The following is a 27,432-nucleotide window of genomic DNA, read 5'->3' as shown; positions in this document are numbered from 1 at the left end:
TGGGGGAAGCAAAAGATTAAATGGGACTAAAGCCAAATGTGTCTCCATTATTTTGTCACAGGCGAAACATAATATGATCGAGAGTGTTTAATTATTGACCACAAGTCTGTCCTAATTCATCCTCAAAGGAAATTCTATTTCCTCTGTAGTATTCACTTACAGTAGTGATAGCGGGGACTAAACTGCAAGGAGACTCATTTATATTGCATATGGCAGGATTGCTGTTATCCTTATATGAGCATTAATAGTCAATTTGTAGTATTAAGTTATAGGAAAAAGAAATTACTACTTGAATGTTTCCATTTGCATGTTTGAATTCAGAATTTTATACCTGATGGCTTTCCTGAGGCATGCTAAAGAGATCAGTATATAAAACATTTATGTAAAAGCACAAATAGAACCCCACCAAACAAACATACAAATAAAAGCATTATTTGATGTTAAATTAGTTTTCTCTTTAAGTATTCAAAAAGCAGACTATGGACAGCGTGCATTGTTTTGGTTATATATTTCTGATATGACAATGAGCCATGATGCAATATGATACGTACACAGATGGCTAATATTTAAGGCTCAGGTAGGTGGGTCATTCCTAGTATTTGTTGCAATTTGAGTCCATGTGAAGGAACTGAGATTAATGTTAAAACATTAGCTTATCTGATGAGGCATTGATGGGACTAGTTCTTGAGATTTTGAGTCTACAAGACTGAGTCAATTTTCCTAAATCTTGCCTGTGACATATGCTCTCCATACAGTAATAATTAAAGACTAAAACTGGAACTTATAACAATTAAAACTAAACCGAAAAATTACACTATGGAAACTAAACTATATTAAAAGCAATCAGATGGCTATGTATCTAATATAATCACTTTTTAGCACACGTGTGCTAAACTGCCATGTCCACAATCATCAATTATGCCCGGATTTAAGTTATAAAAGTCCAAAAAAATGTTGGCATTATCTCTCTTGCATAACCAAATGTGCAAGAGTAAGATAAGCTACTTATAATTAATTTATAACGGGACGAAGCTTCTCACAAAGACCATTAAACTGACTGTTTGTTTTGATGGAGTGTTGGTACACAGCTTTTCCAGCACTTCACCTGAGCACAGCTGTGCATGCAGCAGTAGCAGCATCATGTGGGAGTAGGCTGGGCGGGGAAAAGCCACTTCATGTGACGTCAGTACAGAAACAGTTCAGCCAGTTTGGAGAGGAGGAAGCAGGACTTCTCTGTGTACCGAAACCTGGACGTCCACGCAGAAGACACCCCCCGGCTCCTGCAGGAAGCACCAGCCGAGCCGGATACTCAAACCCAGCCCCCGCCCCAGCAGTTGCCGCCGTTCCGCGGTCACTTCACGCGACTTGCATTTAGCGGCAGAAACACCGGATACGAGCTCTGCTGCCGGGACCGAGACTTCCGTTAAGAAGCACGGCGGGGGAAAATCGTTCCAGTCGATATTTCTAGAGGCTGGCATGTAGCAGCCCCGTGTGCAGGTATGTTTACCCGGGTTTGTCGGGTCGTGAAACCTGCTTTGACGCAGTGTGTCGCTCCGGTGAGACGGCGGCTTGTTGGCAGGTAAACGTCGGTTGAACGTCGGTTAACTGTGAGCTGCAGTCTGCAATTATGTTACCGACAAGCTGCAGGATTCATTGGGTTAAATGCCAGGGAAAACGGTGAAGTCCTAATATTTACATGCAGTCGAGTTTAAAGTCACAGCGTCTCCAATAAAAACTGATTTTTACTGAATGTGTCAGCACAGCATCCTGTTACTGGGACAAAAGTTTATTATGCAAGGTATAGTTTAGAGCAGGTGTGCTGCAGAAAAAAATAACTGATGATGTTAATTGATTATTCATAAGCAGGCGTGTATTTAGTTATTCTAATGCCATCTTGGCTCCCCATCTACCCTAAGTAAAATTTCATTGATAACACAAGTTGCAGCAATCAGCAGTTTTGTGAAGTAACACTTGTCTCAATGGTTTTCTATAGAATGTTCATGTTTATAACACTCGATAGTCTCTATATATGCTGACTAAATGTGGGGTAAGGAGTTTGCAGTAAGGCTACAAATAACCTGAAAGGTAGTTTTTTTTATATGCCACTACAATTGTTGTAACTTTTGGTTATCTGTAATCGCAGCTGCTGTTCTGCGTGGTAATCATTTTTGGGTTTCTGTAGGGATGGTTCTGTGGATCAGCACATCTCTTTTACAGCCTTGTTTCTTGTGAGAAAGCAACATGTGGGACATTCCCTCAGTATGTAGTATTGGGAGGTGGGAGAAAGAATAGTAAAGTGGGAAATCTGGTCATCCTACCTATAAAGTATATATTAAGCTACAGCCAGCCGCTGTTAGGTGCTCCACCTGGAAGGTTTAGCATGGTGTCTTGGTTGGTCAGTTACCAGGTGTGTAGGTGTCTAAGAGGCTGACTTCCAAACGAGGTGTAGCTTCCTTGACCACTAGTGGTACATTCAGACCCGTTTTAGGAAGTATGAGAATATTATTGCTCTGGAAAAAAAAAAGCAAAGGTGGTCTTCTACCAGTAGGAAGCCATGGGAACATGCGTTGGTCTGGATACATCCATGGGAGCTTAACTATGTAAATGTTAGGCATAGATAAAAGTGCTGTGATTGAGTGGTGATTGTGATAATGAGATGTGTAGTATCTTAACTTGAGTAGAAAGGTCCTATATAAGTACCAGTCCATTTACTATTTGAGTCTTTGCACATGTACAAAGACTGATGTTGTAAATCCTGCTTTCTGCCGAGCACTGAGTGGAGGTGAGGCCACTTTAAGTACTTTTTATGTCTTTACAAGCTTCAGGAATTTAACTGTGCAGCTCTGCCTTTTAATGTACAGTCATTTGGACAGTGACATAATCTTCCTAATTTTGCTGCTGTACACCAGTTAAATGTATTTGTAATGAAATGGGAAAAATGTAATTAAAGTGTGGACTTTCGGAAAGGGTTTAGAATAAAAGTCTGCACTAAAACTGAGGATTTGCAGCCTTTTTTATGTAGTCCCTCCATTTTCATGAGCTTAAAAGTAAACAAACTAATGTTCCAAATGTTGGGATTATTTTAATAATTAGATGCAAATCCCATTTAGTTGATGACTCCCTAAACCCACAGAGCTCAACATGATCTGAATTTCCACCCTTATCCATCTGTACTCAGTGTTTTACAGTCATTTTTTAACATTTGACTGAAATTGTGCAGAAAGAAGCTCAGTAGCTTAGGAATTCAATCTGCTGCTGTTAGGAAAATGTGTAAACCACTACCCTATTAGCTGCTGTTGGCATGCTTTTGGTGCAAAATACTGATAGCGTAACAGTTGATATTACTACGTGATATTATCAATTTGCAGATCTCTCCGTATCAACATTTATAACAGCTGATAAATGAAAAAAGTAAAGAAGAAATGGGAGAAACACCATTCAGGCACGTTATCACTGTTGCTGTTGCATAGTTTGTCCACTAGAGGGCACTGCTGGTAACAAGGTAACAAACCTGGTAAGAAAGCAGTAACAAACCCTGATCCAAGCAGAGTGTGAACGAGTAAATACACATAAAAGTACACATAACAAGTGTTAGGTACATTGGTTTATGTTTTGTGTGTATGTGAAAAAAACCCCCAATATATCAGCTAATATATCAGATACTGGAGTCCCCCAAATATCGGTTGGAGTGATTGTATATCGGTCTGTCTTCATTTCTTTGTCAGCAACGGGCATTGAGACACTGAGACATTGTTGGAGGTTTCCTTGTCACACTTCTTTGGCTCTGGTATATAGTCAAATGAGAATGTTATTTTATGCTGTTTATTTTCACATTCAAATTGAGAGTTTGGCCTAGGATGAGAATGAGCCTTGATTGTGTCAGACAAATATGGTGTTTACAGCAAAATTATATAAAGTAAGTAAAGCAAGCATCCTCGACAGTTGCAATCTGGAACTATTAACTATGAAAAATGTTGCTGATTTGCTTTCAGCTAATAATCAGAGTTGTAAAAGTGACGTCTTCCATCCTAAACGACAGCAATTCCTAGATATTGAAGCAAAATGATGTGCTTTGCCCTGAAAAGCTTTTTGGCCAAAGCATTAAACACCACAGCTGTAAAATTGCTGAGTGCAACAGTCACACTGTAAGCCCTTGCAGCAGTATTTTTCTTTATTTGTCAGGGAGCAGATGTGCTGTTTGGTGCTAGCACACACCCATTAATCAGTACATGTAACCCAATCTGTCCTCTCTTTAGGATCTTACAGATCCAAGGGTGCCTGGAAGGACCCTAATTAGATGCTGGTAACCTTTTCTGACCCAGAATGTCCTTTTTAACACATTAGCGTGATTGCTGGCTGAGCTTTAATAATAACACACAATTTCATTCTGTGATTTATTGCTAATCAGAGGCTCATTCATATTCCTCCCAAAGATAGAGGTTTAACTCAGCTGAAGGATTAACCCCACTTTGTCATGCCATGATTGAGAGGCCACCTAAGACCTGCCATTGCTATAACTGCTGACACCACCTCAACCCAAATCCATATCCATCTGTGCCACATAAACAAGCCAGTGTGCGGGGGGTGGGGGGACTGATCATTTGCTGTAAATCATTAAAGGGTGACAGATGTGTGACAGATGTGAGGACAGGAAGTGACGTGAAAGTGCTGTGGAAATCTGTTCAGAGCACTCCACCATCTAAAATGCATGCAAGTGTCTGGTAAGCTGCTGCATGAAAAGGTCAGTTCAGCAAAGTGGTATTTTCAAATGATTATTAGCTGAAAGCAAATCAGGTAAAGGTATTTTCACTTAATACGTTTCCCTTCCCTTTGATCATCTGCAACTTTTCACTTTCCTCGAACTCATTACCTGTTTTAAAACCTCTGACAGGCTGCAGGGCTCTCTGTAATGAAGAGGCAAGCCAAGAAGGTGCTGGAGGAGGAGGCGGTCTTGTGCTGCTGCGAATACATGAACAGACATGGACAGCGCAGCCATGTAGCAGCCTGCTGCTGTGACTGTGAGGACCTGGATGACGCCTGTGACAGGTGGGAAATGCGAGATTTAATTTTGTGCCCCAATTTAAGGCAAGATAGACAACTTGTTTTTGGTGTATTTCGATGAAAATCCATAATAGTCTTTAGGTGAATTGTAATTCGATTGATCTGAACTAGACTCCTGTCCCTCCTCTGAGCTGTTTTTGGCCAATCACAGGCCCTGCTAAAGATCATCAGTTTTTAGGAGAGAATGAAAAAAGTTAGTCGGCTAAGGATTAAAGGATTAAAGTCCATGTTTCTTTAATGTTTTTTTTAGATTTTATAAATTTAGTAACAATTTAACATCACAGTTGAAATGTTACTGGTTCAGACTTTAGGAGATTTTCACAAAACTACATAACTACAACAAACACACAGACTGTAGTTAAATCAAGACAAAAAACGTATAATACTAATACTATAAATAAAAAGGAGCAACCTTTAAAGATCTGTTATACCAGCAGAAATAATATACAGAAAACAAAACACAAATCAGACAATTTGGTCAAATTCCTGGACTTGTCTGACCAGCGGTGCAAAATCCAAAGAGAATCACATCATTTTCATACCAAAGCTTCTAATATAGCAGTGCTGGGATCAGTGACTCTATGTGAAAGATCCTTGGTTTGACACTGGGAGGAGACATTAACCCAGTGTCATGGGGTCACATGTACACGTGTACTCCCAGTGCCCAGTCCAAAACCCGGATAAATGGAAGGGCTGTGTCACGAAGGCCATCTGGTTTAAACACTGTGCCAAATCATTTACAATCACATAACAGAACAGCTGAAAGTGCTGGTAATTCTCTGCTGCTGCTTGCATTATATGTGCAAAGGGCACAAACTGTCTTGCTTGTTCTTACAGAGACGCTTTAACAGAATTATAACCCAGAAAGTAAATTTAAAAATGTAACTACTGTCTTAGTTCTGTCTATCTAAAACAAAAGATATCAGATAATTTTATTTCTACCACATCAGTGATGGAAGTAAGGAGTTACTTTTTTCAGTAACGAGTAATCTAACTAATCACTATAACTATCGTTACAACGCCGTTACAGTTACTAACAAGGAAAACTATTTTTCAACAAACAGACGGTTGAAGCTGTCTTCAGCTTATTGCACCTTATATCAGTTGCACGGAAGCAGCTGTCTATGTAAGTAATCTGGGCGCTACAGCGTTAAGCAGCTCCGCGCGCTCCCGCGGACGGCAATCACTTTCTCCCTGACGATCACTTTTTGGCACAACACCTGGAGCTAAGGGAGCAAAACAATCGCATGAGTGCTGCTGTTTGACTGAGGAAGAATGAAGTAGTCGCGGTAAGCCAATCACATGACCACTTTAAGATGACAAAGCAACAAGGTGATATATACCAGTTTTTAAATTGTGTTGATAGGCCACGTAAAACCAGAGTCATGATAAACAAAATATACGCGGTGTTTGTTCCTGAATAGTTTTGTCATGTTTAGGACAGAGCTAGCAAGTACTCTCTGCTTATGACCAAAAAAACAACAACAAAAAACCTCTACCCTTTCATGTTGGTGGAAAAATGCACCATGTCGACCAATCAAAAAATGATATGGCAACATGACATTTGGTTGTTTAGGAAGAGGGGGAAGTTTTAGGAGTGATGGTGAGAGAGAGAAAGAGAGAGAGACAGCAGAAAAGTTAGTTAAGTAGTTAATGTGTTGTCTTGTGTAGTTAGTCTGTAGTGTTGTGGGTAGTTTTGTGTTGTGTGTCAGAACAATGAGGCGACTGCTGTCTCCAGGTAGAGAATAGGAGTGATACACCTGCTGCTGTCAGACCTGCAGGTATCGGGCTGTGATGTTCTCCTTTATAGTGGACAGAAATATTTGGAGTGGCACAAATAATTTGTGCGCCATCTTATTGAATGCAGAACAGCTGATTGTTATGTAAATAGTTTGAAATTGTTATTAAAAAAAGGGGGGTAAAAGGTAAACGGCTGCAAAAGCTGTGCATATGATTTTAAAATTGACAATTTATATTTGCATTTAAAGTTATGAAATATGATTCATTAAACACGTTTGTGGTTGTTACAGTAAAAAATATAACTTTTTCTACTCTGATATTATGTTTTTTTTTTTGTCTGATTTTAGATCAATTGTGTTAATACAGTATGTCAAAATGAAAACATAACTGTAAATTCATACACGCTGAAAAGAATGATGCCAAACAAGGCAAAGTAAATAGTTTTTAAAGGTGAAATGTAGAGGAAACATCAAAAGTAGTTAAAAATGGCCAAATCTACCCTGGACCCCAGAGGATTAAACATTTTTTTTTAAAGTAATGCAATAGTTACTTTTCAAGTAATTAATTACTTTTAGAATCTTGTAACTCAGTTACTTTTTTGAAGAAGTAACTAGTAACTATAATTAATTACTTTTTCAAGGTAACTTGCCCAACACTGTACCCCATTAAAATCACATTTTCATTGAGGCCCACTTATTCTGAGATATTTCGTAATATGAAGCTTTTTTGTATTCCTGTTGGGAGGGTCGTAGAAGAGAGGGGAAGACCTATAATTTTCGGCCTCAGGTGTGATTTGTGTGTGCTTGTTGCAGCTTTATGGCCCAATAAGAAATGCTTCATTTGCCGTCACGTCAGTAAATGTTGGGCTCTTGATAGTTCCATTAGTCGACTAATTTGGTAGTCAGAAGCATGAGTCCTGCTGATGACTGAATGCTTTATTGTATCATCAATATCAGGTTTTTCACATAGTGACACTCAGGGTATAAAAATCACATTGTAATTGCAATCTGCTGTTTATTATGAAAATATGATGAATGAATAACTTGTATTTGAGTTCTCTGTCTGTATTTTGGGTGCTTGAAACATGTTAGTAAGTTCCCTACATGGTTACTTTAATTAAAAAAAAGTATTACAGCTTTTCCGTTACCTCATCAGGTTTCTGAAGAGGGAACCTCAGAAGCCTGAATCCCTGTCACAGATGGCTGCAGTCGTCACAGATCGGATTCGTGTGCCATGGCTGTGGGGTGGAGCTCGCAAGGTGGACCTGTCCATCATTCCTCCTCTTCTTCTCCTTCCTGCCCTGCTGCACCTTGCTGCTCTCCACTTCCTGATTGGGATGGTGGTTCTGACAGCTCTGCCGGGCTTAGTGCTGTGGTACTACTATTTCACCCACCGTAAGAAAGGACGGACCCTCTTCTTCCTCAGCCTGGCCCTTTTCTCCTTGGCGTACATGTACTACTTGTTCATCACTGAGGTGTTTCCACGTGGGGATTTTGGACTGCTTCAGCTAGCGCTGGTAAGCGTCGGGGTTGTCCTCACCCTGCTGGCTCTTTTCCACACCAAGAGAGATCCGGGCATCCTGCACCCAAACGAAGAGTCCGTTCACAGCAAGGTGGCGTATTACAGCTCCCCCACAGGCAGAAACCCTTCCCTCAGTGGTGGGAGGCAGGATGTGACGATGACTGTAGCCAACCGGGCTGGGGTGTCGGAGCATGCGGAGGAGGAAATGAAGGAAAGCAACCGAAAGAACTGGTGTCAGGCATGCAGGATGGTGCGGCCCCCCAGGGCGGGGCATTGTCGCATCTGTGGTGTCTGCGTGCTGCGTCTCGACCACCACTGTGTCTGGTGGGTTCCATTCAAATTCCTCTCACTCGACCTGCCTGTCATCACTGCTTTCTTCTCCTTCAAACACTGAAGTTGTCTTGTTTATGACCTGCTTCTTTTCTCCACAAAGACCACGCAGATCTAAAATAACACCTTTAATTTATAAGAGTTAAGTTACTCTGTCTTTGCAGGTAATGAGCTCAGAGAGAATGAATATCTTTGTCCTCTTGTGTCTAGCTCAACATATTTTTTTCTATGTTGTGTTAACGTCACAATTTCCTTGCTGCCATCCTTCTATACCATGCACGCTCCTGCATGTTTGTGTGTAGTGTAGTGTAACCCTGGAGTCTCAGTACAATGTTTTGTCTGCTTGTGTGTGTACACGTGTGTTTGTGCGTCCCCTCCTGTCTGTGTCGGGGCAGGATAAACAGCTGTGTGGGGCAGGCCAATCACCGCAGCTTTCTGCTCACGCTCGTCCTCTTCCTGTTGACGTCCCTGTACGGAATCAGCCTGGTGCTACAGAGTGTGTGTCCACGGCAAAATCTCCTCTTCGCCTTACTCTACTGCCCAGGAGTCTACAACCAGTACAGGTAGTGGAAACAGACATACAGTTCTGTCAAAAACTAAGTATACCCCATTAATCAAGAGCTTGTAGAACCACCATTAGCAGAACTTTGAAGTGGTATTTTCTGTTTGGCTTTATCATGTTGCTGTGAAGGAATTTTGGCACATTCTTCTTTACCACATTACTTCAGTTCATTGAGGTTTGCAGGAATTAATTAATGCAGAGCTCTGTGAAGGTCCCACCACAGCATTTCAGTCAGTTTGAGGTCTGGGTCATTGCAACACCTTTATTCTTTTATTTTTCAACTATTCTCTTGTAGATTTGTTGCAGTGTTTTGGATCATCATCCTGTTGCATGACCCAGTTTAAAACCAAGCTTTAGCTGCCAGAAAGATGGCTTCACATTTGTCTCTAGAATACTTTGGTACACAGAGGACTTCACGGTCAAATCAGTGACTGCAACATGTCCAGTTTCTGTGGCCACAAAACAAGCCCAAATCATTTTCCCACCACCACTGCACTTTATAGTTAGCATAAAGCTTTTGTGCTGATATGATGTGTTTGGTTTTTCTGTGCATTATGGTCAAACATCTCCACCGAGCCAGGATACATGGGCATTACATCAGGAAGGACATCTGGTGTCAAATCTGTGCCAAGTTGTAACTTTCAGATTCATTCACTGTTTGAAATAAGGGAGCAGCCTTAAATGACTATGCATGTATGTGTGTATTGATTGGAAACTGTAAAGATTTCCAATTTTTATGCATAGCTAATTGAATTCTGGCACTAGCATCAGAGCTGTAACGGTTCTGAAACAGAGACCAAATCCAGAATGAAAACAAGGCATTGCCCCACAGACATCAGGAAACACTGGTGACAAATGGAAGGATAATACCACTACCATAAGCCACACTACACTAGTGGCGGTGTTATCTTTGGCGTCAGCTTTATTGTGAAATACACAGTTTAAATCAACTTTTTTGTTTTTTTGCAGAGAAGACTTGGTGTTGCTGTAAAAAAAAAAAAAATCTGTGTAAATACAGGTTTATAATCAGCTCAGTAAGGTTTGTATATAATGACGTTCAGTGACCATGTGGACCTGTGGTGGTTAATGCTGAGATCTAAAATATGGAAGTGAACTAAAAATGAATGAGAAGAAGTGTTTGAGTTTACTTTTAATTCATTATTTCATCACAGGTGATCATACATGTAATTTATTTCCTCATTCGCCTTCTCATTGATCTCCAGTATGTTGTCCATATTCCAATATGATGGAATTAGTCTGTTATGGCGTCATTGTGATGTCGTAAAAAGTGTGTTGTACAGCTCTCATATAATCTGTTACTCGATATGGTTTGACTTTGTGTCCTAATGATGAATGTCAAGGTCAAATGCTTAGCAACCCTAGGTACCCAAACAAATGGAACAGATTATATACTCTGTACTAGTATTTATACTAGAAAGAGCATAATAAATAAATCAGGCTCTACAGGCAGGTTTCCTTAAAATGTAATGTAATCAACATATGTATTCACAGTGCCTTATTAATTAAAATTAGGAGCCTCTGTATTGTTACCCTGTGAACAAAATTAAACATCTTAACTGCACAGCGTCAGTACTTGTGCTTAAATAAACACCCACAGCTGAGATAGAGTCCACAGAAAATAGGGTTGACAGCCTTTTTCGCAGCAATTAAGATCCTCACTGACCCACTGCACAGCCATTTAATACTTTTCCCAGAACTACCAGAAGTAAGTGAGGACCTTCCATGAGCATATTGAGTGTCTGGCTTTTTTCGCTCTACTGAATCACTTTCAAGAGTACCTTGAAGCAGTGCCCATTAAGCTGTTGGAGAAAGATTCACAGTTTTTGCTCAGAGCAACGAGCATGCATGTGAAGTAGTTCAAATGACTAGTACTGGCACTGCTACTGAACTCAGAGTTAAAAACTGTGAATGAGTATCATGCCCTCAATATGTAAAAATACTGGTTCTTTTAACTGTGATCTGTCCATTTACACCCTTTTAAACTGGTTACACTAAATATTTTATCTTTGAAAGTGGCTGAGCATGAAAATAAAACCCTTTTGCTGGTAAAAAAGAAAAAAATTGACTACCTCCGTCCTTGTCTGTGTTCCAGCACTGCTCTTTGCTTCACCTGTGCGTGGTACAGCAGCATCGTGACGGGCGGGTTGCTTCACCTGCTGGCGATACAGCTCATCAACGTCAGCTACAACGTGACCGAGCGCGAAGCCCGCATCGCCCTGCGAGAGAAAACCGCTCGCAGCGCCTACTGGGGACTCGTCGTGAACACTGGCGCCTATTCCCGAGGTTTCCGTGGCAACTGGTCTGAGTTCATGAGCATGGGAGACAAAGTGATTCCCCCCTCTCCCACTGACTTGGTGTGAGAGACTTGTGATGCAATGCTGTTTAAAGTTTGGGAATTGTGGCTGCTGGTGTGTTAGTGTCCACTGGATGGCAGCATGACTCCTTTTAACTGATTGGACGTGCTGCTGGCAGCAAACCTCAGAGCTGCTACGTTTTTAACGTGCAACATATGGACTTGCACTGACTTTGACACTTAGCAATAACAACTACTCACGCCCATAAGATGCACATACTGCCATAAATGTGAAGGACATGCAGGATCTCCTCTATGCAGCTGGTCATATACGTCACCTCTGCCAAACAAATATTACTAGTCCTTCACGCTGGATGTCTTCCTTGACTTGAAGGCTGACCTTATGTCTCCCCTCCTTCGTAGTGCCTTGATGCGAGACAATAACTGGTGGGGACATTTTGTCTGAACACAGCACAAGATGATGCCTCTGAGTGCACAGATAGGATATTCAAGGAGGCTCTCTAGGGCTCACTATAACCTTTTTATCGTTCACAAACAGACTGCACTTGACCTTACTTGGCCTTGTGAAACGAATTCATGGATATTTATCACAACTAATTGAAACATTTTGGCACAGGCCAGATAGGCCAGCTAATTTGAAGTTCCACAGCAGCTGATTGCTTAGTTATTACCACACGGTTACTTTGACTCTTTTAATCCGTTTCAAAACTGACTCAGAAATGGAACAACTCTTAGATAAATGGAAAACGCAAATGAATCAATATGTTTTGGCATCAGTTAGAAATGAGTTTTTCACTGCTTTTGGTTCTCACAGGCATTAAAGGGGTTTTTTTGGGGGGTTTTTTGTTTGTTTTTTGTATTCCAATAATTGCTCTGGTTGATTTATGTGTTTCTGTGAAAATATTTTATAAAATAAATGTAAGAAGTGTGCAGTGTGTCATCTTCCAGAGTGATGCTGAGATGTTTGCGTGTCGCCTGCATCAGTATGCAGTACGTTGCCCGTTCTGTCGGTCTTCCCAGAGGCGTTACAGTGGATGGGAGCAGAAATCCGGGAGAACCTCAGTCACTTTGCGGCACAGCTTCTCCCTCCGCTCGTCCTTCTCTCTTTCCTTGCGCAGCAAACATGGAAGTTGCCTCCAGGCCAGGAAACATTGCCGCAGCACTCGTCTGATATGCAGGCAGATGGAGGGACAGACGGGAACAGAGCAAGTGAGCAATAACAAAATGGATTAAAGGGACCTCTAGCATGACAACAGCTAATAAGTTCTCACATGTAACTCTGTGCGAGTATATCATAATTAAAATAGCCAGGAAAAGAAGAATCTAAGCAGTATCTTGTCTGTGTAAATTCTGGCTTGCTACTTTAACAGATTTATGGCATGAACAGCAGCATGTTAGCATGCTGGCTCTAGGATTTAGGGAGACCATACAAGCACAGATGGTTTTATATAAGACCGCTATATCACAATTACCCCCCAGATTTATTGACTTTTGGGTATCTACAAAGGCTATTATTGCAGAAACGTGGCCCGTTTAGGAGCGCTACACACTGAGCTACAAAAGCATCCCAACAGACTCCATTAATCATGATATGAAAAGACATTTGCAGCTAACAGCAGATATGAGTTGGTGCACCGGAGTCAAGGAGATGGTGGTATAAATTTTCTGTCTAATGAAGAGGAAGTTACACTGGAAAAGGAAGATGGAAAAAAAAGATGCACTTCATATTTCATATTGGTGAATATCCAGAAACTGCTTCTGCAATGTGTATTATAGAATTACCATCTACACAACTTCCTAGTAAATCTATTTTTTCAGGGCTACTTGAGGTCTTGAGAGTCTCTTATTGAAAATGCCTAGAGGTCAAATGAATGTTTACATCTTCAAAGGCTTGCAGGCCCTGTCCTTTCTCTAAGAGCTGCAAAGACTGTTCTGATTCAGCAGTTTAACTTGTAATTAAAGTTCTTTCAAGTTGTTAAATATAATAACACCCACTTGGCTGGTTATATTACTGTGAACATATGGCAAAGTCAGGGGTAGCAGACCTCTCATTATGCTCCAGAGCCAGCTCCTGATGCTCCCACTCCACCAGCCTCTCCTGAGTCACGTGGTCCAGCAGCGCCAGCAGAAACCTCCTCAGAGTGCGTGTGCGATAGAAGCGCTCGGCTCGCTCTTCCTGAATTATCTGTATGTCTCTCATCTGGAATAAAAAACACTTGCTTACAAATAGGAATACAGTAAAAGTGAACAAAAATTATAAGATGAGATGCACAGTGCTGTGAAAAAGTATTTTTCCTTTTCTTGATTTCTTAGTTTTTTTGGTATTCATCACACTTACATGTTTCAGATCATCAAATATCATCTTGATGCATTGTGAAAAGGTTATTTTTCCATAAACCTAAAAACTGATTGTGCCACCTTTAGCAGCCACATTGAAGGCTGACCAGCCAGTTTAAGGTCACGCCAAAGCATCGCAGTCTGATTTGAGGCCAGAGTGTGATTAAGCCGCCCCAACAGCTTTATTTTTTATTTCTTTTTTAGCCATTCAGAGGTGGACTTGCTGGTGTGCTTTGGATCATTGTCCTACTGAATAACCTAAGTGCTCTTGAGCTTCAGGACAGAAAGTGATGGCCATAAATTCTCCTTCAGGATTTTCTGGTAGAGAGCAGAATTCATGGTTCTATCAATTATGGCAAATCGCCCATGTCCTGAAGTATTAAAGCAGCCTCGACACTGTTGGTATGGTGTTGGTGCTCTTTTTATGAAGTGCTGTATTAGTTTTTATTACTTTTTTGGGGGGGGAAGCAAGAAGGTCCTGATTTCAATTCCACCATCAGGGTCTTTCCGTGTGGAGTCGGCATGTTCTCCCCGAGTTTGTGTGGGTTCTCTACAGGTACTCCGGCTTCCTCCCACAGTCCAAAGACATGCATTTAGTGGGATTAGGTTAAGTGGTAACTATAAATTGCCCATAGGTGTGAATCTGAGTGCGAATGGCTGTCTGTTTCTATGTGTTAGCACTGTGAAAGACTGCTGACCTGTCCAGGGTGTGCCATGACATGACCTCTGTAATGAGTCAATCACCTCTTGGAGTCTACTTGACTTTGCCAGACAGGTTCTGTTTTGGTGATTTCTTGATTGAATAGGTCGGGTAATTAGACAACTGAATTATGAAAATGAACTCAGCTTTTCCAAAAATTGCTCTTAATCACAGTTAATTCATGATTTAACAAGAAGGACAATTATTTTTTTCCGCATAGGGCCAGGTATTTAAAAAATGCATTTAGTATTTAATCAGTTATTTTTGTCTAATGTTAATTTTTTTTGACCTGAAACATGTAATTGTGAAAAATATTTTTTAAAAAACACTAAGAAATCAGGATATAAAAGATGGTTGAAAAACTAAAGGAAAATCTAATATAAGTGTTGGTTGTCTCCTTATTTGATGTTTTTCTGATAGTGTGGGTGGTGACTGGGGAGCTGGTGACTCAGAAGGTCACAGCAGATGATTTCCATTATTTTCATACTCATCAAGCTGATCAGTGACCCATATCGCCCTGTGGATGGTTTATTATCAACTGGGAGAGAGAAGTCACATGAACACAGGAATGTCTCATGGTAGGAAAGAACTTTGTTTTGATTTGCATTGATCCCTCTCGTGTACCCAAGTCATGCCAGCAAACACAGACAGCAAAACAGAGGCACAGGGCTGGCTTCTTTCCTTTAACCTGTCACTCATACAGACTGGAAAAATGAAAATATGACTGAGCAGGTAGAAGAGGAGATTAGGAAAAAGATATTTCTTTTAGTCAGCCCCGGATGGCGTCTGTATGTGTGCAGGTGTATACGCACCCTTTTCCAGCAGGTTAAGCTCCTCCGAAGCAAAAAGTGCTGGTGCAGTTGGTCAGCACAAGCTTCTTTGTCAGACACAGACTCTCTTGCTGATTGCTGCCAGCCTAATGTGCACTGCCTCAGGAGGATGAAAGTGTGATGACGCTCAGCCAGCTGGCAGGGAATGAAAAAGAGGGGGGGAAAAGCACCAGTGTGCACTCGTGAATGTAAACTCAATCATATGTGCCAGGTAGAAAAGCCATGTACTCGCATCCAAACAGAGAGGTTTTATAACAAGCTCTGAAACATGAATACAAAAGATTTTCTGTGTTCATTTGTTAAGCTTTGCTAAGACAGGAACATTTGGAGGATGAAATAGTGATGATGTCAAGGGAGTGCTGCTAGAAAGCTTTTGTTTGGACGTATTCCTTCTGCACTTTCACGTCCAAAGTGTGTCGTAGATTTGCCTTTGGCTCGGTTTTTGAGTGACAATAATTTATTTTTTAAAAAACCAGAGCAGTTTGTGTATTGCTCACAATTGTCAGTTATTGTGTACATTGCTCACAATTGCCACTTTAACACATTAATGGTGTTAAAGTCAAACAAATGTTTTTAGTTTACTCCTCACAGCCAGAAATACAATAGTACTTGCTGGCTCCCTGTGTCGCTGTAGACTGACAGCTGAAATGGACAGGACAGGTGATTTACCTCCACACTGGCTTGTCTGAGCTGAATGAGGCGTTTCCATGGCGCCAGGCCCCGCCGCAGCAACAACGTTCTGCAGTGGTGTTGGCGGGCCAGTGCCATCAGCTCCCGTTGCCTTTTCAGTTGTCTCTGTTTCTCCTCTTCTCTCTGTGCAGAAACACAAAGCGAGATTATTTTTAATATTCTGCAGGGAGTCACATGAGAGAACCGCTTCTTGTACTCAGACCCACGAAGTTCCGCTTTTTTGCGGACATCCATAAAATATGAAGTACACCTCACCTCTCTTTCCAGCCTTTTCTCCTCCCGACGTCTTTCTGCTGCTTTGCGTTTCTCCTCCTCCTCCTCCCTCAGCCTGAGCTCTTCACCGGCTTTCATCTTAGCCTGAAAGTTGTGTTTGCCATTAAATTTGGATGTGTTTTTTTAACGACAGCTGTTTTGGAGGTCCCAAAATAAAAATGGTAAGAGGTCTGCACTTATGGAGTGCATTTTAACCTTAGCTGGCTTCTACTGCTTTACTATCGGTTTCTCATTCACCTATTCACACACACTCCCGGCTTCACGTCTTTCCTGAGATCAGTTACAAACAATGAGGGGCAGGGAATCAAACCACCAACCCATGGGAAATCAGAGCCACCACTTGAACCACAGCTGCTGCAAAAAAAAAACCCCCCACGTTTCCCCAGAAAACGACCTTTCAGCTTACCAGCTTTTCTTCTTCTTTCTTCCTCTTGAGTTCTTCAATTTCCTTCCTTCGCTCTGCTCGCTGACGTGCTCGGGCCTCCATGGCTTCAGAGAGACGGAGGGAAAGTGAGCGGATGACAAGCTTTTCTTCTGTGCAGTCCAGTGATTGGTCATGTACACGTTTCTTTCTTAGACTTTTCATTCTGAACACGAACACATCGGCCCAAATGTAAACTGCTCACAAGTGTGACTCGGAGTCACTTAATTTCCTGAATAAAAGAGCTACAGCAGTGCTTCACCACATCTTTGGGAGATGGAAATGAACTTTCTGTGCATGTGTGAACGTGCAAGTTCCCCTGCACAATGAGCTACTTTTAATACTGACCTGTGGTGAGTGGATGGGGGCATGTCTGCAGCGTGACAGCTTTGCTTGAAGGTGCACTCTGACTGTCAGGTTCTCCAGTCCCTCTCGGTGCCCTGCAACAGAAACAAAGGCCTGTCAGAAGTCTGTCTGATACTGTTCCTGGCAAGTGTTACTCAGAAAGGTAATGACCAAAGCCAAACTTGACTGACATACATTAGATTGTCTGTAAATCTGTAAATGAACTCCAATGTGCCGAGCTTTCTTCTGTTACTGTATACACTGCTTGGAGAGTGTATTCCCCCTGTAGCAGTCATAAACTTTTTCTTTCCTTTTACTCATTCTAAAGTTTAAACATCATCTGTTTCTTTTATCTTCTCCTCCATGATTTATATTAATAACAAAAGCTGTTATCGGGTAACAGATTGTACCGCAGTGCATCTTCATCTATATTATGGAAACCGTAATTATCTATACCATAGTACCAAACTACACATATGAAATATTGGTTCCTTTTAACTTTACCTAATGAGGTGTTCACACAAATAAACCTTTCCACTTGTTCTGCCATTAGTCTGCGCCGAGGAAAGAGAAGTGAACAAACAGTGATTACTCATCTTGAGAGGTTTCAGAGCTGTTAACAAATTCGGAGTGTGTGGAGTTAGTCTTACACAAGGCTGAGTGTGAAGCCAGGTTAAAAATAGTATGTGAAACAATTTAGTATACGGGATCAACCTAAACAGCACAGGCTCTAAATCTCTAAGCCTGAGGAACCAACCAAACATGGTTTCATTTCAACATCTGTCACACGAACATTTCCAAGTTTAAATAATGCACAGTGAAAGGTCATCCCTCCTTGGCTTCATCCAAACTGCACATGCAGGCTGTGACAAATATCTCTCAGTGGGCTCCGTCCTTCTTCATGTGGACCCGTTCCACAGCTGATTCATGAGAAAGCACAGCAGTACATTTGTATACACATTTACAAGCTACAGGTGGGCATGGTGGTGCAGTGTGTCTTCATACCAAGCAGGTTCTGGCTTTGAACCTTCAGCTCAGCTTGGGCCTTTTTGTGTGGAGTTTGTAAGTTGTATGTTTGTACAGGATTTTTAAGCATGAACGGATTGTTCAATGACGGTCCAGCATGTCACGATGCTCAGAATCTGCCTTTGCAAAGCTCACAGCTTTCACTGCACCTGAGCCAAATGTCTTTTCCTGCAGGGGGTCTTCAGGAGGGGACACCAGTTTCCCTGTTTATGAAGCAGCACTGGAGCTTATATACATCCAGTTCATCTGGGCTTTTTCCACCTTGCTTTGGGTTCCTAATCAGATTTTAAAGTTGTGACACCAGTTTAGCTTACTTGGATGAGCAGGCAGTCATAAGCTGAAAGGCTCAATCCAGTGTCCCGCATTCGAGTCTCAACCAGGACTCTTTGTTGCGTGTCCTTCCCCCAATCTCTATCCTATTTACATGTCTAGTCTTCACTGTTCTATCAAATAAAGTCCAGAAAAGCCCGCTCTCCCCCTCAAAACGGTTATACCCCTAGAAAAAACACCACATTCCTACACCACATTAAGGTCGAAAGAAGCCAGTGAGGTGGTTTGGGCAGTGACCAGGATCGTCTCCAGCACACCTCCACCTGACGCTTTTGTAGGGCACAACCAACAACGAGGACACCTTTTGTTAGACCCTGAACTCGCTGCAAAACTATATTTTTCAGCTGGCCTGAGAGTACCTCGGGCTTCACAAGGAAAAAGCGAAACAGGAAATGTAAATCTGGAACTATAAATGAGAAGAAGTTATAAAGGATGGACGGACACTAAGCATACTCATTATTCAAAACTTTGCAAAAATTATACTTTGCTTTAATTTGTTATGAAATTAGAAACATTTGGCATCAGCAGACTGGATAGACTAACAAAAGACAGAAACTAAAAGCATTTATTAATGACTTAATTATTTATAACTTAATAGCACAAACTGACAGCCCAGAAGTTGCTTTTTGGCTTATAATGGACCTGCAGAGCATTAGTTAATTATTTATCATTCAGTGAAAAAGCCAATAATTGTAGCTTTAAATCCTTTATAAAAGGTGCCTTATGGCAGGGTGGAACTATAAAAACTGCTGATGACACAGGGTTGGCTGTTTGGTGTCACAAACAAATAAACACTCAGTTTAATACATATTACTTATAAAATGATTCACACTAATCTAGAGCTAACCGGTTCATACGATATGCACTGAACATACCTCTCCACCTTGGTGTCAATATTGCGAGTCTTTGGTCTCAAGCCTCCAAGCATTGTTGACTGGGTAACTTTTGCAGCTCTCTCCATTTCCAGCGTCAAGCCCCTCATGTTCTGCTCCTGCTTCAGCCGTGTAATTTGCTCTTGCTGCTCTTTCAGCAGCTTCCTCTGTTGTGCGATGATCTGCTTCTGGGCAGCATGTCTGTTTTCAAACCTGCTGCCTGGTGATACCAATACCGAACGGGTGCAGGCACCACCCTCCTCCTCTTTCTGCCATGCCCTGTGGAGCTCAGCAGCTGTGGGTGCTGCATGGCGTCGGGTCACCTGCCACGGTTGAGAGGGCCGGGCTGCAGTAATCATAGGGTTCTTTTCCTGAGGTAGTGCAGAGGTCTCGGGGGCTAAAGTGTCAGAGCTGTAGCGATCTTCCTGAGGAGAATAGAAAAGAGAAGGTGGGATTTTACATAGAAGCTAGGTCACATAGAGCCTAAGGCGACAACACAGATGCAGTAAAAGTTTCTCTTGGTCTCTCAAGGCTGCTCAAACTTTACTAAGACTTTGTCCTTTTAGAATTCTGATACATTAACAGAAAAAGTCTCTGATAGGTAAGGATGGGTACCGGTATCCGGTGCCATGATGGCACCGGTTCTGACATAAACGGTAGTAACCAGACCGAAAAGCAGCGCACATTTCGGTGCTTTATTTCTGTGCTTTTTTTTCCTGAGCTGTGATACACTTTCTAGCCAATTATTTTACATTTCTGAGGATAGTAGGCAGGTCCAGGTACGTAGGTTCTTTTAGAGCAGAGCTACAGATTAAAAATGCCCAAGGCGAAGCGGTCAAAAGTCTGGCTGTACTTCACAGCAAAAGATGCAAACTCAGCAGCCTGCAACAAGTGCTTTAAGGTGATACTGTGATACTGTCAAAGGAGGTAACATTATAGTTCTTCATTCTCTATTGTTGATATTTGTCTTTCTTTATTTCTTAGTGTTTACGCGTTTGGTTTATTTCCTTACCCTTACGGGTTGCTTTCGTTTTATTTCGTGCCGTTAGTCCTGTGCTCCTGCACTAAAGGTTTTTGGGTTCATCCGGGGTTTAGCTCAATAGCCTTCTGTTTATGTTCAACGTTCCTGGTGTTTATTATGATTCTGTGCCTTTAGTCCCTTTTGTGTTTCTATTCTGTCCCTCCAGTGTTCTCAGTGTTTCTCTCTTTGTCAAGTTCCTGCCTCCCACATAGCCGACTGTGACAATTACATCACTTTCCTTTATAAGAGAGTCACGATAGAGACAGATAGTAAACACGAGGAAAGAAAACATCATCAAAACAACTCTCTGCTGTAAAGGTTAAACCAGCCAACGCATCTCATGTGTTTCTCCAGCATTTCTTCCATCAGGTCTCTGCCCTCCTGTTCATCATCCCTGCTCTCTAAAGAGTTGTAAATATTTCAAAACCTTCTTTGGCTGAAGGGCTGAGTAAAGGTCAGGTTATTTCATGCAAAGAGGAACGTTAAAAGGGAAATTTTTTCATTCAGTTAAGCTCCGAAACTCAGTAATTGCCTCTGTAATTAGGCTTTCAGCACCGCCTATCAAAGCTGATGTTTTAGTCATGATTTCACTCGCTGTAATATTTTTCAGATTGTGTTCAGTGGGAATCATTAATGAAGAGAGTGCACCGTTGCTGATGACATGAGGATTTGTGAGTCTCACCTTCTCTGTGGTCCGGTTTGGTGCCTCCGGTGGGGCCATTATTGGCCGATAAGCCAGACTTTCTGTGGCCTTGAGTTTGCCTGCTGATGCAGCACTGATTAGAGCAGCCATCTTTTGTTTGATTTCCTGCTGCCGGGCCAAAAGCTCACGTTGTTCCTTCTCCGTCCGACACCATAGCTGCCACTCATTCAGACATCGCCGTAGCAACCGCCTTCGGTCACTTTCAGCAGCCAGCTGGCACTGTCTGGAGGAGGATACGGATGTGATCATATTTCTTGCCCTCAATTACTGCTGGGTCACTGCACCCTGGATATAAATGCTTCTCAGTCAATGAGTGACCTGTTGAGATACTCTCAATTAATAGTTTGATTTTAGATTTTGGTAGAAGGGGAGGGCATCGATGATACAATAAGAGCTACTTTAATGTTAACAATCTCTGGTTCTTGCCTGCTTTCGGTTCGCAGTGCTTCCTCTGTTCTTGCCACCTCGTGCTGCTTTCGTTCTGCCCACATCACTGCTCGCCACGCCCGCCATGCTTTTAGCTGCCTCTTCCAGTCATAGAGAGCCTTGGCCTTACCCATACGTAGCCTTCGGTCCAGCACGACTGAATACCACCCAGAGAAATGCCTTTGCAGACACTAAACCATATACACAAATTCATGCGAAACATAAATTCACATATATAGTAGCAACCTACAGTTGTGGTCAGAAGTTTATGAACAGTCATCATGGGCATAAATGTCATAGTAATTTTGGGCTTTTAATGATTCCTTGAACTGTCCTCCTCCTTCAATATTCCATCCACTTTGTGTAATGTACCAGTGACACTGGCAGCAAAGTAGTCTCAGAGCATGATGCTACTGCCACCATGCTCGACAGCTGGTACAGTGTTGTTAGGTTTGTTATTGGGGCCAACCAGCCTAATCTTTGCCTTGTCTGACCATAAAAGCTTTCTCCAGGCCAAGACACTGGCATTCCAGCACTTTCCAGTTCAGAGCAGGCTTGAGACTTGGTGGTCTCTGAATATCCTAACCAATTTCCTCTTATTTGAGGGTGACAGTTTGGGTCTTATTTCAGAAACTGGGGACACATCTGAATAACTTGTACGTATGTGCAACTGTATGAACTGATCTTGAAATCTGCAGTTGTTTAGAAATGGTTCCAAGTGACCTTTGCCAATTTATGTAAATATATTTTCTTCTTAGATTTTTCCTGAGTTCCTTGGCCAGTATTGGCCAGTTCAGTGAGTGTTGTCAAACAAATCCTTTTTACTCTGTGAAAAAGAAACTACCAGTTGTAGCCAATTATTATCACTAATGGAAAGTTAATAGGCTTTGGTCTTGTCAAGTTTACCAATCAAAATGTCTGCTGTACAGTCAATCCACCAAGACCAGTTCAAAGGAATCAGTGAAAGCCCAATACTACCATGACATTCACTCCCATGACGAGTGTATGCAAACTTCTTAACACAACTGAATCTACAGTATTTACACAAACATACTTAGCTTCCAGGTACCAACCTTAAGGTTGTTAATGTGAACCTTTCTTTGAATCATTTGTTCTTGATACAGTCGCTTAGCGTCCTCATGCTGTTGTTTAATGAGAGGTGTTGGAGCTGAATGGAGGTTTCTGGCTGTGATCTGCACTTCTGCTCTTCCTCTCTCTCTGTACAAAAACATAATGGCAATTTTCTTTATGTGGCACATTTCATTATACATAAACCTAATGTGCATAACACAGAAGATACAAACATAAAAACCTGTGTGCCTTAAGGCACCCCGTGTAAATTTAAGAAATGGTACTGGTATGCTAAATATCACACTATAGTTTGCATCCAAACATTATGCCCCATTTGACCTCTGACCTCAAGAAAGCACTGTCATGAATGAGATACTGTAGTATCATTTTATGTAATAAGGTCAAATCTCATGTCCAAATCAATATCCAAATAAACATCCATGGTGCTGCCCTTATCTGATTTTGACTGCAATACAAACTTCTTAAAGTATATTTAAAAAGAACAAATAAAGCAAAAATGAATATATACAAAATATAACACCATTCCTCTAAAGGGGCTTCATGTTGTTTATGAAAAGGTCAGAAATAACTGAAAGATGCATGGACACCTGTCCAAGAAGATATCAGACTTCGTGCCTGTACATGGAGTGATCACTTTCTTACATGGATAGTTGCACACAAAAGGCCCAATCTGAGCCACACAGACCCAGACTACTAATCAACAACAACCTGTTCAATACTCAAACCTCTAAGTTCCATATAACCATTATTATATTTTTGGTTTCTGTACAAATACCTGAAACACTAATGGTGTTGCTATATAGGCTAATGTTTGGCTACTATATGTTTTATAGTAGCCAAACATTAGCCTTGCCAGCTAACATGAGACTGTTAGCACAATGATGCTAATTGGGATAAAATCTTCTATTTTTTGTGGTACTTTTTCTTAGTTTCATATATTGTGTCATTTTGTAGTTCATAGAGAATGTGTGGTCTCTTTCTAAACACTTCACCTCCCATAATCCTTCAAGTCTCAGCTCTCTTGTTAATTCCTTAAATGGCTTTTTAGTTTGTCAGTATTATTAACTGTAGACAAAAAAATCATTAATATGATATAGTGACAGCATCGCAGATATAAAGATTTCTGTTTATTTCCATGTTGTGACACTTGCTGACTGCTGTCCACGAGGAATATTTAAAGTTATGACACATTTCCTGTGGTAAAGAAAGGCCTTACACTCATAGTGAGAGCATGATTTACAACGCAGCTTTATCTTTGCTCACCAGACTGATATGGCTGATCACAGCTCTCCTTGTCAACAGGTTACCACTAATCCATTCTCTCCACCAGGAAGGAAGGTGAAGCAAACCAGATCACAAACAATGTGATCTGCTGGGTGATAAATCGGCTTGTTGTAATCTTTTCCTACCTCTGTCGAACAGTCTGTTCCAGGCCTCTCCTCTCTTCCATCTGCCGCCTCAGCCTCACCATCTCCTGCTGAACCATCTCCTCCTGCCTGCGTTTCTCCTGCCTTTTCCTCATCTCCTCCTCTTGTTCCCTCTTCTTCGCCTCCTCTCTGGCAGCTCGTAGGACATCCCTCTCTCTCTGCTGCCTCTGTCTCTCAGCCTCCCGTTGGGCCCTGTTTTCTCGCACCTGCATTGGAATTGAGCAGCATTTTGTACAATTGCAAACATCACACGAACACACGTCATTCCAGATGATTTGCTCAGCGACATGCATCACAACAGCAACAGCCAAACCTTCAGCATTCGCATCTCTTGATACGGACTACCTGTTGGTGTCGGGCTTCCATGGTAACGATCGGGTCTCTAAATCTTTTTCTGGTTTGATGAGCATCAAGTGCCAAATCCTCCATCATCCTGGAGTCCAACAGCTCCTGCTCCATGAGGTCTTGTAGGAAGCCTTTGACAGCTGACTGCTCTTCTTCCTCGACAAGGCAGTTATAGAGTTCTAAGTATTTTTGGAAAAGAAATATGACAACTGAAGTACTTGTAAAAGACTGTACTTCACATTATTGATGACCATTTTTCAACATTTCGAGCTTTAATATTAATTTCCTTCTATCTTGGAAACCAGTGCTTTTAATTCCTTGCACAATACTTGTAAGATTAATGGTGTGATGCCCAAGTCAGGCAACATTTTGTCCAATGGTACTGTAATGCAGACTGAAATAGTACTGTGCAAAAGTCTTCAGCCACCTTTATATTTTCTTTATATTTTGCAGGAAATGTGAATTAATTTATCATAAAATGTGCATGCAGTATAAAATGCAAAAACAGTTTGTACAATCCTAATGAACTGAATGCTTGAAAGTCAATATTTGGTACGAACACCTTGATTCGTCAACACAGCCTGAACTCTGTTAGGCAGTTTTCTTCTAATTTCTTAAAGTAGTGTTCAGGAATAGCTCTCCGGGTTTCTTAAAAGACATTCAAAGCTCTTCTTTAGATGCTGGCTACCTTTTCTTCTGTTCTCTGTCAAGATGATCTCACACTGCCTCAATAATGTTGAGATCCATGCTCTGGGAAGGCCAATCCATGACTGACAATGTTCCATCGTGTGTTTTTCTTGTTGCCGGTCAAATGCATTCCAGATGGCGTTGCAATGGTGGATCAAAATTTGATCCTATTTTTCTGAGGTCATAATTCCATCGATTTTTACAAGACCCCTAACACCACTGGTAAAATACAGCCCCAAATCATGACAGAACATAAAACATGTTTAACACATAAATGTTGCACCTCTCTCCTGACCTACTCCATATATTTTGATGATTTGAACCAAAATTTTCAAACTTGGAATCATCACTCCATCAAACCTGTTGCCACTGATTTTCAGTCCAGTTCTAGTGTACTTTGATATACGTTTATATAGAAAAACATTGAGACCTGGAGAACTATTGGTCACTTTAAAAAACTACAAGAAAGTATGGTTCTTTGGAAGCTTAATAATAAAAATAAATGAGCGGTGGCCTGAGGCCTTTGCACAGTACTGCATACTGATTGTTTTGAATACTCTTATAAAGCCTAGCAGTCAGAGGCCATTTGAAGCAATATAAAACCCACACCGAATTTTGAATGAGCCTTTCATAATCATGAGTAAATCTTCTAGAGGTCACTGTTTCTTTAAAGGTGTTCTGTACCGCCTCGTCCATCAGGGCCACAGGTCTAATGGAGAAGGTCTTAATAAATAATGAGTTTTGGGTTATCTCATCAGGTAATATTTTATACCATCAAAGTTGTTGTAGTTTAAAGCAGCAGGCACAGCACTAGCTGATGCAGCTGTGCCTGTCCTCTCAGCAGAGCACATCAGGTCATCTTCATCCTCCAACTCCAACTCCAGCCGCAGCTTATTACTCAGCCAGTCACCTAAAAGGGCCTGAGCTGCAACAAACAACAGGCCATATATCATCATCCCTCTTGCTGTACTCTATGTGGTTATATAGATAGCATTTCTACACAGACAGGTTATTTATTATTATTTATTATAAGGCACCTACCTTCACTGTAAGCCTCATCATGATCTCTCAGCTGTTCAGTGCTTTGCAATGGTACAGCTAGGCTGCTGATTCCTGAATGAGGTTTTTTGTGTGAGAAGACTTCCGACACAGCAAACTCTGAGGCCATCTCCACTCGCTGAGGTCAGGGAAAGGACACACACATGCAAAGCTGAAGTTAACAATTTCGTCACACAATTCCCAAACCCCCAAAGACATTCAACTCAATAATAAATAAAAAATATATATAACTGAGCACACACATTTCTTACCTTCTTCCACTGATCAATATCACCTTTCTTTACGTGAATCTGAAAGAAAGATTAGTGTAAGCTAATATTCTCTGTAAGAAACACCAAAGAGCTCTCACACACAAAAAAATGCTGGCCTCATGGTCACCTTTGAGTGCTTAAAAATGCCTAGACAGGCTCAGAGACACTTTGAGCTGCGGTGGCAGTCTGCAAATTGGAGGCTGAGCCAAGGGCCTAAAGTCTGCGGATTATTTCACAGAAAAGCTTAGCCACTGCTTCAAATCAGCAGGTTAGTTCGAAATCATTTCTCACACGTCCAAAAGTCTGTGCCATTGCTAGCTTGCCTGCAAGCATGTGAGTATCAGAGATAGGGCCGGGTGACATTTCTGAACGGGCCCCTGACATGAGCCACGAGTTTATACACGGTAATAACACAGATGTGCTTTTCCTTCTTTATTATTCAAAGAGCATTTAGCCAAATTATTTCCCTCTCTCAGGGATATTACTGGGGAAAACAGATGCAGTATAGCGTTCAGTTTAGCACAGTCTATGAATTTACACGAATCCAAAGACTAGACTTACCTTGTTTGCCGAGCCAACTCTTCTCCACCTAAACAGGTCAGAATTGTGACCTGGAAATGCCATAATCACCTGATACAGCACTGCACCTTAATATGATGTAATCCCAGTTATCACGTTGGTGTCTTTTCTTTACTAAAATTGTGCGCGAAGCGCAACAGTCAACGTTTTTCAATTTCTATCGTCAAAATATGCTTAAACGTTATTAGAAAAAGTGCTCGAAAACCTAAAAGTGGTAAGCATAACTCTCGTCGAGTTACTGTTATGGTGGATTCTGGGTAATGGAGTAAATTGGCTTTCTTTTTTGGATGACTGTTCCACAAATTAAGATTTTCAGGACTACGTTTCCCACAAGACTGTAGCTGGGGGTTCAGCGTCTTGGGTCACCATAGCAACTTTGATAGGTCCTTCAGTGAGAACTGAAATTCATTAAAAGAATAATGATAACGAACATGTATTAATAAAGTAGTTAAATACTTTGCTTCTAATT

General features: G+C 41.4%; 2 protein-coding genes across 3 annotated transcripts; one reads left to right on the top strand and one right to left on the bottom strand.

Annotated features, from left to right (window-relative positions):
• Positions 1-1,247: 1,247 nt before the first annotated feature.
• Positions 1,248-11,943, top strand: zdhhc23b (zDHHC palmitoyltransferase 23b). The gene is made up of 5 exons (XM_085362341.1): positions 1,248-1,497; positions 4,892-5,046; positions 7,957-8,646; positions 9,048-9,215; positions 11,328-11,943. Exons 2-5 carry the CDS (start codon positions 4,910-4,912, stop codon positions 11,593-11,595), a joined length of 1,263 nt encoding a protein of 420 aa, XP_085218467.1. The 5' UTR covers positions 1,248-1,497; positions 4,892-4,909; the 3' UTR covers positions 11,596-11,943.
• A 631-nt stretch (positions 11,944-12,574) lies between these two features.
• Positions 12,575-27,008, bottom strand: ccdc191 (coiled-coil domain containing 191). 2 transcript variants are annotated; one of them, XM_085362338.1, is made up of 17 exons: positions 26,946-27,008; positions 26,385-26,423; positions 26,116-26,251; positions 25,847-25,999; positions 24,388-24,566; positions 24,025-24,248; positions 22,597-22,741; positions 21,524-21,714; positions 21,077-21,320; positions 19,377-19,798; positions 17,149-17,240; positions 16,786-16,868; positions 16,362-16,463; positions 16,086-16,229; positions 15,399-15,551; positions 13,595-13,749; positions 12,575-12,716 (listed from the first exon to the last, which is right to left on the bottom strand). In XM_085362338.1, the coding sequence occupies exons 1-17, from the start codon at positions 27,006-27,008 to the stop codon at positions 12,575-12,577; spliced, it is 2,667 nt and encodes an 888-aa protein (XP_085218464.1). The 2 variants fall into 2 exon arrangements, with proteins under 2 accessions (XP_085218464.1, XP_085218465.1); XM_085362339.1 differs by having other exon boundaries at positions 22,597-22,705.
• Between the last annotated feature and the right edge of the window lie 424 nt (positions 27,009-27,432).

The sequence above is a fragment of the Diplotaxodon limnothrissa genome, linkage group LG9 (genome assembly GCF_057381915.1).
Source record: "Diplotaxodon limnothrissa isolate DT_005_m linkage group LG9, D_limnothrissa_male_GT1.1, whole genome shotgun sequence".
Taxonomy (NCBI): Eukaryota; Metazoa; Chordata; class Actinopteri; order Cichliformes; family Cichlidae; genus Diplotaxodon; species Diplotaxodon limnothrissa.
The sequence above is the reverse complement of the archived record's forward strand: the minus strand, read 5'-3'. Positions and strand labels throughout refer to the sequence as shown.

Bases quoted from the DNA above. Each gene is read 5' to 3' on its own strand.
- zdhhc23b (XM_085362341.1), top strand. From the start codon at position 4,910: ATGAAGAGGCAAGCCAAGAAGGTGCTGGAGGAGGAGGCGGTCTTGTGC. The intron at 5,047-7,956 runs GTGGGAAATGCG...TTACCTCATCAG, and splicing joins CTGGATGACGCCTGTGACAG to GTTTCTGAAGAGGGAACCTC. The intron at 9,216-11,327 runs GTAGTGGAAACA...TCTGTGTTCCAG, and splicing joins GGAGTCTACAACCAGTACAG to CACTGCTCTTTGCTTCACCT.
- ccdc191 (XM_085362338.1), bottom strand. From the start codon at position 27,008: ATGGCATTTCCAGGTCACAATTCTGACCTGTTTAGGTGGAGAAGAGTT. The intron at 17,241-19,376 runs GTATGTTCAGTG...TTTCTGTTGCAG, and splicing joins ATTGACACCAAGGTGGAGAG to GGCACCGAGAGGGACTGGAG. The intron at 15,552-16,085 runs GTAAATCACCTG...ATTCCCTGCCAG, and splicing joins TCAGACAAGCCAGTGTGGAG to CTGGCTGAGCGTCATCACAC.